Here is an 11,292-nt window from a genome sequence, read left to right as displayed (position 1 = left end):
GTAACTTAGTCAATAGCAGTTTGATTCTTTCTTTTCTCCCATCTTGAACACCAAAGCGAAATGCCTGAGGAAGCCAAAATGCTGATTCTCGGGATTTTGGAATACAAAATAAACCACTCTATTACATTATCGTTTTTAGCATGAAATAATTAAAACATATTACGATTATGCTTTCTATTTTTTAATTGTATTCTTTGTTTTATTACATAACCGTGTTATTTTCATTTTCATCCGCGAGGTGGCAACGCGCGTCTTGTTGTTGTTTTGAACGCTCGTGCACACGGCGAAAGTGAAACAAAATATGCACAAAATGACAAAACCCAAGCTGTTTAAGATCAGAAGTACTAACCAGGCCAAAAAATACGGAATTGCAGCTGTTACTCTGAAGGAGCTGCTTAAAAAATCATGTCATTTACTAAAGGTATAATAAAATGCATTTTCACGTGTTTTTATTATTATTATTAGTATGGAGAGAGTTGCTTTTCTGTGCAAGGCGTTTGGATATAGCTGCTTTCAGCCGTTCATAATTCACATTTTATCCACAGGTATCCAGCTCCGGAGGTCAGGTCTGTTTATACGAGGACGGGACAATAGTTACCGAAGAGTATTTTCAAAATCTTCCCGATAACACGGAACTTGTTCTTCTGCCGGAGGGACAGAGCTGGATTGGACGTGAGTGAATTCATTGACTGACAGTTAATCCGAAACTGGAAAACACTGCCTGAATGTAATAAACAATAATATTGTGATCAGTTATAAATAATGGAACTAATCAGATTGCTTTGGCTTTTCAATTTCTACAGTTGTTCATGAAATAAATCAGGTCCTGGGTTTGGTTAGAGACGCAGACTCTGATCAGTGCAGCAAAGGATCTTCTGGCAGATGAACATTCACCCAAGCGGCGCAGAATACTGGGAGACCTTCTGAGGGACAATTCAGAGGTGGAGAACAGAGAAGATGACAAAGACTGGTTTGAAGGTAATGAGGGGAAAGAACATGATATGCAGACATTTACTGTATGTATACTGTAATTGATTATTCTGAGGCAACAATACATTTACACATAAAATAAAATCCATACATACTTAAAGATGTGTTGTTGTTTTAAGCATGATTGGTATGTTTTTTGCTATGTGTTATGTGTCTTATTATATACAAATTTAATATTGACAAAAATGTACTGTAATTTTTATAGATAACATTAGGCTGTATTATTGCCTTTTTTATTATTTAATATTATATCTCACCAAGAAAATGTCACCTAGAATTGTATGGGAAGTGTTAAAATTTTTATAAATTAATTTATTCTTATGTTACTTTATTAATGCTAAAAAAAAAACTTATATATATATTTAATTATACTTTTATATTTTAAATATTAATTTAAATAGCAGAATATAAATATGAAAATATGACCATATACAGTATTTCATATATTGATATGCAATGTGTTGCATATATGCATGTTTTCTCAATTTTCTCATGTCTGTATGTCAGGTATTGATGCCCGGTTTAAAACCAAGTCTGCTTACATGAAGTATAACTGTGAGAGCAGAATCCGAGGATATTTGAAAGAGGTGTGACAAACAGCACTCAGTTCTGCTTTAGATGTTAGTTTTTGAAATATTGAAGATGTTTATTAAGTTTAGTGGAGTTCATCATTCATTTCATGCAACACAGGAGACCTGTCGTTATTCTGAAGGAGATATATTGTTCGCTGTCTGTAGGTTGATGGATTTACACAGTCTATTCCAAAGGCCAAGACAAAAAGTGAATATAAAAAGGTGGTGGAGATCCTGACAGAGAAACTGAAGGCTGCACAGTATAATGGCACCTATTTTGACAGATCGGAGAGGGACGTCCACAGGCTCTGCACTGAAGGGGGCTGGTTCTCCTGCCAGGTGCTTTCATTTATTCATTTCTGATGAGTCTCATTAGTTCAGTCTATTGTCATTTTTCTTTGAAGTAAAATAATGAAACATACAAATTTAAAATATCTCTCATTAACTGCTTTGTCACAGTGCTACAGTTATTAAGACTATAAAAGACTTTTGTGCTAACAGGATGCCTTTGATGAGACCAACTGTACATTTCTTCACTCAATAAACCCGTATGGGAACCACGAAAGCAGAATTCTCTTCAGCACCTGGAATCTGGACCACCTGTGAGTAGTAAAGCTTAAGTGTAAATTATTATTTTTTTTAAACATTTAAGTGCACTTAAATCTTGATGTACATTTTAATGTCTAAATATCAGCATTTAGCACCTCTGATAAGGAATGACTTTCTGACATTTAAATGTTTTTTAGGATAGAAAAGAAGAGGGCCATCATCCCCACACTCGGGCACTGAAGGGCAATAAGAGCGGCGATATAAATGTGGATTATTTCTACAAACTGTTGTTCACAAAGGAGAATCTCAAGCTGGTTCACATCGTCTGCCATAAGAAAGGAGCCCATGAGCTCAGCTGTGACTCCCGAAAAACTTACAAACGCGTCAGGACTGTGAAATGAAATAATCGTCTTATGAATTATGCAGCTTATCGCGAGACAGTTTCAATTTTGGTGAATCATAAATACTGATGCAAGTTCTGTGATGCTCAGGGCCATTTTTCTTATTGTGGGGTTATAGTGTTTTAGGTATATACCTTTTTAATGGTAACTTTTAGTTTGTTATACACCAGATTCTGTACCAAAACATTTGGTTAAATTATGTGAATAACATTTTTATGGGATTTTACAACCGTGACTGATTTAATATTTTATATTTCCATTTTTACTGGTTTATTTAAAGACCTAAATGTCTTTGAAAACTATTTTATCATGAAACATTTGTGGGAACAGGATATCCTGTACAGTTAATGTTTGTAGTACTTTCAACAAACAATAGCCATGTTTATTGCACAAAATGTACTCAAGCCTTCTGTGACAAAAAATAATGTCTTCATTATTTTGTTCATTGCATGACAAACATACATATAAAACACAAAAGTCATTTTCCAACACTGTTAATGAGCTTTATTTTCTCTGGACGGAGTATTTTAACTTTCATTTGATGATTCACAGAAGATTTGATATTAAATAATTTTGTCATGTAGATACAAAGCATTTGGTAGCTAAACAAAATCAGCACTTGGTTTATCATTTCAATAGAAAAATATAACCTTCAAAAAAAAAAAAAAAAAAAAAAAAAAACCACACTTGCTACAATTTTTACCTTATACAATTTGTACATAGTAGCAAAGAAACAACATTTTAAAATGCTACATCTTTGAGCCACTTGTGAAGTTAGTGCAAATCCTGTCAAATAAGTGCAAATCCTGTCATATAAGATACAAAATCATATACAGACAAATCAAATTCTTGGTGAAGCCACATGCATAATACGGGTTGAAATTGTGGTTTTAAAATCTTACAATAAAACCCTCTTAATTTGAGATACTAACCTTTATATAAAAACAACTTTTACATCATAAGTCTATCAAAGAACATAAAAAGGTCAAAACAGCTACATGCTTTCATTTCCTTTTCATTATACAGCACCAAATCTGAAGTATTAAGTGTTCTTTTTTTTCCCAAAACATCTCTACATTCTCAACGGAGAAGGTTTAAAATTGACAGATTCTGAATGTCCAAGCTAAATGTTTAAATTTCTTTCAAAGTCTGAACAGCAAATTTGAGGCACTTGACTGATAAAACAATATTTGCTGATTTCGGTTGATTAGTAAGGACAAGTGGTAGTAAACCCAGTGTACAGAAAGTTATTAAAAAAAAAAAAAAAACGACAACAGAAACCCAAATCACATGATGGTTTTAGCCTGAAGTATAGCACAAACCCCTCTTACTGTACATTCCTTTAGTGTAGCATATATAGTAAGTTTATAATCAGGGATGCACCAAAATTTTTGCCGTTGTTCAGTTTGCAGAAGACAAAAAGTGAGTGAGTCTGAAAGGAATTGTGTCCTCATAGCTGCTCGTCTTCACTGTCCTCTTTGGCATAGTAATGCATGCTCCTGTACTTTCTCCGACTCATTCTCTTGCTTCCTGGGGTTCTGCGTGGGTAGTCCTACAGCAAATCAGGTCAGAATTTTTTTTAAAACAAAGTCACACTAAGACATTAAAATTGCATTAATGACAGTCTGTTGAGCGCATGCATCATGAAATCAGCCAGACACCTGCAGCATTCTGACACCCTACTGAGCATTAACAGACCTTCACTCCAATAATCCTACATGGTCTTGTATTAACCTCAATATTTTAGGATTACTGTGTGGAAACAAAGCCATCTGGCTGCATGTTATTCATCTGCAAAGCTCAACTTAGATCAGGGTTATGTTACTGGGGCAAAGAGCCATGAAAGTTCACATCCTGCATGGCCCGTCAACTTATATTAAACAATAATAAATTAACATTTCTTATTTTTAATTATGCAACTACTTTGAAATCTACAATGTTATATACTTTTTCCCGTTTATTAACATTATTGTACACACACACACACCATATAGATGGATACTTACCTTTTAACAATTGTATCCCCCCCCCCCCCCCATTTATATACTAAACTGGGCAAAACGTTTCTTAACTGACATGTATTATAATAGTGATTTGAGACTTTTATATATTTATAAAACTAATTGTACTCCATGTACCGATTTAATGTCGCAGACAAACAGATCATGTGACCATTTTCAACAGGCGTAAAAAAATAAAAATAAATAAATGCTCGCATGAAATCAACACCGTTTGAATTTAAAATTATAGTTGCAAAACATCTTTTTTTTTTTATTCTGAAAGTCAGATAAAAATGCTGGTCGAACATGTTAGCTCTGAATTAAATTCAAAACAGCGCTATTTTGCTGCATTTCTGCCTTAATACCCGATCATAATACATCAGGGGTTCAAATCACTTGACCTGCCAGGTGAAGGCTGGCAGGTCACGTGGCTGCCGTTTTTTCCTCTTTTTTTGTACATCTGTTCATATGACTTATTTTTTAGATCATTCACGTTTTATGGAGGGACATGTAAAACATTAAATTTGGCTAAAAGTGACAGGAGTGGCAGGAGTAACCCAACAGTCGGGATCACGGCCATTTGTATCAAAATGAAAAACCAAATGACTTCCAAATAGGTAACGTATTCGGTTTTCAAACAGGCTGGAGTGGCAGACCAGCTGACCCGCCAGTGGATGGTGGCAGGTCACGTGACCAGTCCCAGCCAACTGAAGACTGAACCCCCACTCACAACGTGTTCTGAATCGGTTTAGCTTACTAACCTGAACAACATCTATGTTCCCAAAGAACTGCTCTACTGGGAAAATGTGATTGCTGTCCTCGTCGAAGAAAATGCTCGGGTCCTCTCGCGTTTGGGGGCTGTGAATGACGGTCTGGTCCATCTTTGCCTCTGCATAGCCGCCTGTCAAAGCAGTACACTTGGCGGCAGAGTTTTCTTTACCGCGCCGTTCACCCGAAGTCTTTTTATCGGACTGAATTTTGACGTTTTCATTCATGGTCGCGCTAGATTTCTCCTCTACTCCGCGGCGAAACGGTCTCTTTGGACGACGTTTGGCCTCCCCGCCGTCGCCAGCCATCTGCTGCTGCGCTGCGCTCGCGAGATCAGACGCCGATCTCTGCACCAAACCGCGCAGAACACACCTCCGCACAGCCTTCTGTGGATAAAAGACCAGTAATAAGTGTAAACAAAATATCAGCGCGGTTTTAGACGTGGCTGATACATCGTGAGAAACCTTGTTGTTACTGTAGCCGACAGACAACAGTAAAGGAAACTGCGGGGATGAGATGGATGAGTAGACACTAACACTGACCTTGACTGAACTTTTTACACCAGGCGTGTTTAAAGAGACAGTGCCGCGCACTCGCAGTCTGTGGCTCCCAACGACAATCTGAAACAAGAGAGCACCAATTCTTATTAGGGACATTGTATGATCAATAATACATACGTTTCTCCGTCACAAACTACCGAGTGAAATTTCAATTTCGTGAAGCGAGGCTCACTCTATACGCGAAAACTGTGAAGCAATCCGTAATAAACTATATTTCACAGTGAATGCTTTGTAAATTGTCCAAAATAGTCTATGTAAACTCGAAACTGATCGTGCATGTTCATGCTAGCAGAAATAATCGACGACTTCTCAAAAGTAAAAGCTCAGAATCTAGTTATCTTACCTGCTTCGCCCTCATTGGAAGTTTCGGCGTCGAAAACTGTCTGAGTGTGGAGTCCTGCCAGTGTTTATCTCCAGTGACCGCTGAAGTCCCGCCCATATCCAATAATCTGCGCCACACACAATCACGAGATGGGAGTTGAAAACTTTACCAGGCTTTTCTGAGGCGGTGACTGATACCCATCAATTAGTAGCCTACTAGTCCGTTTCATAACCGTTATAACCAGTGGTATACGCGATTAAATTACATGAAATGGCAAGTTATTCATCGTAGAAATATGTCAAATGAGTCATATACTGTGTTGTGACGTGAATATGATGTACTGGGTCCAGTCTCTACTGATGATGATATCCGTAAAATTATTAATGCGCTCAGTTTGCTAAAAAAAAAAAATAAGAAAGAAAAAAACAAGGGGTTTTGTCATTGTAAACATTATTTCATTTCGCTAGCAGTGGTTATTATAATCAAGCTTCAACGTTTAACTTATCTCACATCATGGAAAATCCACTGGCAAATGAGAAGCATTTATAATCGTGAAACCCTGCTAGAAAATGCAGCTAACAATAGTTTATGATAATTGTGTTCTCAGGAGCAAATTAGTCATTTATGGTTAGAAACCAAATGCAACTCAGTTGTCCTACCAGAGAGTAGGACCACATAACCAGCTAGGCAGACCATCAGTAAAGCTGGATGGGGCTGATTAAAGTAGAAACATTTTAGTACACAGATCAAACATTAAAGTGCTATTAAAACATACTAGTACTTTTTATAGTGCGGAAAACTGATGTTAATGACTAATAATATCAATAAAATATGCTTACATTTGGTAGGACAATCTATATCTATAATATGCAATACTGCAGTGGGGTTCTCAACCCTTAACAGGAAGTGCCCCCAATACTGCACATTTTGTATGTCTCCCTAATATCTGACACACCCACTTCAGGTCTTGCGGTCTCCACTAATGAGCTGATGAGTTGAATCATGTGTGATAGATGAGAGATATTCAAAATGTGCAGGGCTGGGGGGTACTCCAGGACAGGTTTGAGAATCGCTTCAATACTGCGAATGCTGACAATCATTGAGTGACGCTACCACTATGAACCCCACGGGGGCGCTACATACTAAGATTATGAGTTTAGTGCTAATCAGCTCCTTGGCGTCTTCTAGCATCTTCTTGAGTGTGCTTGTGGAAGAGACGTGAAAAGTGGGCTACAAACCTCTAAAAAGACCAGAGGTTTACTGAACTCCAATATTTACATACAGTGAATACGTCGCCTAAGTAGTTCTCATTCAGACTTTTCTTGGGGACCCCCAATTATTAGGCTTGCACAGCTGTCGTGTATAATCAGAGAGCCTGTAGCAGGTAGGTGCCGTGAAGGTGGAGGAGAGAGGAGGGCAGGCGGCCGATTGATTTACAGGATGACTGCCTCCTATTTTCAGCAGTTCAGCGACGGAACTTGAAGCGAGAAGAATCTGTTGCGACAATATATGACGGGACAACGGACTTAAACTTCGTCTGCCAGGAAGAAAGTGAAGAAGACGAATTTTCAGCTTTATCACAATGCTTGTTTATGGACTATTCGCTCATTTTTATGTTTTCATAACACTTGGAAAATTAATTAGAGCGGACCCAGCTGACTTTTCATGACAAATCCGCTACTACTCTCTAAAGGAGCGCGTGCACAATGGAACTCTTCTCTCGGAAGAAAAAGAATCTAAGAACCGCGGTCAGCCTGACTTTGGTTTTTGCCACTATACTGATGCTTAATAAGTTAATAAGGGTGGACACGAATTTTAAAGATTCCAAAGTCGACGTGAAACGCAAATGGTGTGGCCCCACATGTAAAAGCATAAAGGCCCTTGAAATTTCACCTCAATCACGCGTGAATGGGTTGGCGCCGGTGGGGAAACCAATTCCAAAAAAATGGGACATGAAAAGTATAGAATGCCATGAAAATTCCACGATGAAGACCCAAGCCTGGTTTCGTCGCTTGAACCCCAGGTTCCACGAATTTGTCTTGCACAGACATTGCAGATACTTCCCAATGTTGCTGAATCACCCGGAGAAGTGTAGCGGTGACGTGGATGTTCTGCTCGTGGTCAAATCGGTTATTGAAGAACATGACCGGCGAGAAGCCGTGCGGCAGACGTGGGGAAAGGAGCAAGAAATCCAGGGCTTGAAAATCAAAACACTATTTCTTTTAGGCACTCCAGCCACTGGCAAAGACACACGAAATTTACAAGCCCTGGTCCAATATGAAGACCGAACCTACGGAGACATCTTACAGTGGGACTTTTTGGACACTTTCTTCAACCTCACCTTGAAGGAGGTGAACTTTCTGAGATGGTTCAACATCTACTGCAGTGGAGTTCCCTTCGTCTTCAAAGGGGACGATGACGTTTTTGTCCATACCAAGAACTTAGTGGAACTAATTGGCTTTCGGGTGGAGGAGAACAAAGTGGAAAACCTCATTGTAGGAGACACCATTTTAGGAGCCAGACCGATCAGAAACCGCCAGAGTAAATATTTCATTCCCAAAGAGTTGTATGATAAACGCTATCCACCTTATTTGGGTGGGGGAGGATTTCTCATGTCCTCTCAGGTGGCCCGCAGGCTCTTCGCGGTTTCTGAGAGCGTGGAGCTATACCCCATTGACGATGTGTTTTTGGGCATGTGTCTTCAGAAGCTGAAGATCGTCCCCGAACTTCACCTGGCCTTCAGGACATTTGGGATCATTAAGCGTAAAGTGACTCGTCTGAACCGGGAGCCGTGCTTCTTTCGCAACCTCATCGTGGTCCACAAACTCTTTCCGCGGGAGCTGCTGCAAATGTGGACGCTTGTTCAAAACGAGGACTTGAACTGCGCCAGACAAGTCGTTATGTGAAACGATGCGTATCGATAAAGACACTGGGAAGATATATTTTCAAATGAATTGTTTTTGTAATTTCCATCATCCTTTATTTTTTTTTGTAAGGAAGGCTGATGACTAGCCTACTTGTGTTATCAACTGCCAGATGTAGGCTAATAAATCACAACTCTTTCAGTTATAGTCTTATAATGCAGGGGACAAATGCATCCCAAATCGATACATTTTGTCTATTATATTAGCCTGCCCAGGGCGAGCTGGTCCAATGATTCCTCCAGTGAGGCATTAGGGCTATATTTTAAACACATACCTTAAAGACTTAACCTAAAAATGTGAAACCCACTGAAAAGTGAATAAATAAATGGAAAAAGATACATTTTGCAGATTAAGGTGGACCTCTCTGACAACATGCTAAAAAAGCGGAATATTTTATGACTACAATCACGAAACAATTCACCAAATAGCAATAGGCTAATGTACAAGGTAAGACACAAATATGTAACACCTGATGAAATTAATAAATTGAAAAAGGAAATAATTCACACGATGTTTAGAATTTAAGGTGTTTAGAATAACACATTTGTATTTTGACTTCTGACCAAAAAGAAAAAAAAACATAAGCTAATCTAATAAGAAAAATACATATAAAATTTACTTTTATGATAATTATGATGCACTAAATACTACAAGAAATTATAGAAGAAATTTCCTAATGACTCTTAGAATGGAGATTGTAGCTTTTAAGCACCATAAATGTATGATTAACCTATTGTTTAAAAAAAAAAAGTTATGCACAATATTCCAGATATTCTAGCAATTCTGCAGCATATGGTAGCTTTGTGAGCAGTGGTCTGAAAGTCGTTATTCACTCCAGTGGTGCTTTTGACATCATCTTAAGTCCCCATTCAACATAATTTAATGTAATTAAATTTAAATATTCTCTATGGTGTTCTGCAGAAGAAAGCAAGTCATACAAGTTTGAAATAACATAAGGGTGAGTAAATTGCATTGATTTGCATCATTTCCATTTTGGGGTGAAAAACATTACATAACACACTCAACATCATCAACCAAACATTTGTCAGATTAGTTGTTTTTCACGTTACAATCAAATAACTTTTACAAAGCTAAATATATGGAGTATATTTACGGATCAAAAAAAAAACAAGCATGTGACATTTTTATTCAAATACATTTATTTAAATTAAACAAATAAAGCTACAAAACAGATTTTAGCTTCCACTGATATCAATGCACTTAAGAGTTGAGGGGCATGTAATTAATGTGTGGTGACACACTTCAAATTACAGTTAGTATAAATCTTCAAACTCTTGTTTTGCAATGTCTTAAATGTTCTCATTGCAATTGCAAACAAGCTTGTACAGACAACATTAAAGCTGTGAACTGTACACCTGTGAACATGAAAGCGGCCAGACCAAGACTGCACATATAAATTAGTCTGTAAGTGGCAGTTAAATTAATTTAGTTTTCCCAAATTAAGCTGGCAATCATGTCCTTGAGAACCGACAATACACATTAGTGCAGCATTTTCAGGTACCTCATCAAGATTACCATGATAGACAAAAACTCTGCTGTGCTTCTTAATTTTGCTACTGTAACTAAAATAAATCCAAATTAAAGCAAACACAAAAAAAGCTCTACTCCACAACAACAATCTATGATGCTCTATATATTACTAGTAAAAAAATATATATACAACTTTGACTGAAAAATTAATACTATTTGGTTATGTGTCAGTCATCTGTGAAAACAATTGAGTGTTTTTAGAGCACTCTCTCCACTTTGAAATAATTGATTAGGTTGACTTAATTAATAAATAACTGATATATTTAAATATTAGACATCTTTGTAAAGCCACATGAGTGAATCATGTCTGCGGGGGTTGATTTATGTCAGTTACATAATAGATGTCTCAGCAGTGAGCTGTAAGAACTACAGACAATGCATAAATGTCAACCATGACTCCAGAAGACACTCTTAAAAAGAAACGCCTATGCTGAGATCACAATCAGTTTTAAACTGGTTTGTTTTATTCCGGTTTAACATACTGTTAAAGCCTATTGGGGTTGTAACTTTAAAAATGCACTCCCTGGCTCACACAATAGGGAAACTGACTTTAATAATTTAAAAAAGTATTTTCAGGCACATGATCAGCCTATTCCACTCAGACTGTCTATCATAATGTTTCATATATTCGGACTCAATGATTTTATAAGTATGA

At 37.5% G+C, this 11,292-nt stretch overlaps 2 protein-coding genes and 1 pseudogene across 2 annotated transcripts; 2 read left to right on the top strand and 1 right to left on the bottom strand.

The window, feature by feature from the left end:
* Positions 1-536: 536 nt before the first annotated feature.
* LOC132115017 (DNA fragmentation factor subunit beta-like) lies at positions 537-2,923 on the top strand (annotated as a pseudogene).
* A 1,011-nt stretch (positions 2,924-3,934) lies between these two features.
* Positions 3,935-6,340, bottom strand: LOC132115199 (UPF0688 protein C1orf174 homolog). Its single transcript, XM_059523594.1, has 4 exons — positions 6,184-6,340; positions 5,823-5,900; positions 5,274-5,666; positions 3,935-4,064 (listed from the first exon to the last, which is right to left on the bottom strand). The coding sequence occupies exons 1-4, from the start codon at positions 6,277-6,279 to the stop codon at positions 3,963-3,965; spliced, it is 669 nt and encodes a 222-aa protein (XP_059379577.1). The 5' UTR covers positions 6,280-6,340; the 3' UTR covers positions 3,935-3,962.
* An 869-nt stretch (positions 6,341-7,209) lies between these two features.
* LOC132115198 (UDP-GlcNAc:betaGal beta-1,3-N-acetylglucosaminyltransferase 7-like) lies at positions 7,210-9,227 on the top strand. Its single transcript, XM_059523593.1, has one exon. It carries the CDS (start codon positions 7,869-7,871, stop codon positions 9,066-9,068), a length of 1,200 nt encoding a protein of 399 aa, XP_059379576.1. The 5' UTR covers positions 7,210-7,868; the 3' UTR covers positions 9,069-9,227.
* The last annotated feature ends 2,065 nt before the right edge of the window (positions 9,228-11,292 follow it).

This window comes from Carassius carassius, chromosome 34, assembly GCF_963082965.1.
Source record: "Carassius carassius chromosome 34, fCarCar2.1, whole genome shotgun sequence".
Classification (NCBI taxonomy): domain Eukaryota; kingdom Metazoa; phylum Chordata; class Actinopteri; order Cypriniformes; family Cyprinidae; genus Carassius; species Carassius carassius.
The sequence above is the reverse complement of the archived record's forward strand: the minus strand, read 5'-3'. Positions and strand labels throughout refer to the sequence as shown.

Bases quoted from the DNA above. Each gene is read 5' to 3' on its own strand.
- LOC132115198 (XM_059523593.1), top strand. From the start codon at position 7,869: ATGGAACTCTTCTCTCGGAAGAAAAAGAATCTAAGAACCGCGGTCAGC.
- LOC132115199 (XM_059523594.1), bottom strand. From the start codon at position 6,279: ATGGGCGGGACTTCAGCGGTCACTGGAGATAAACACTGGCAGGACTCC. The intron at 5,901-6,183 runs GTAAGATAACTA...CTCTTGTTTCAG, and splicing joins TTCCAATGAGGGCGAAGCAG to ATTGTCGTTGGGAGCCACAG. The intron at 4,065-5,273 runs GTTAGTAAGCTA...GATTTGCTGTAG, and splicing joins GGAACATAGATGTTGTTCAG to GACTACCCACGCAGAACCCC.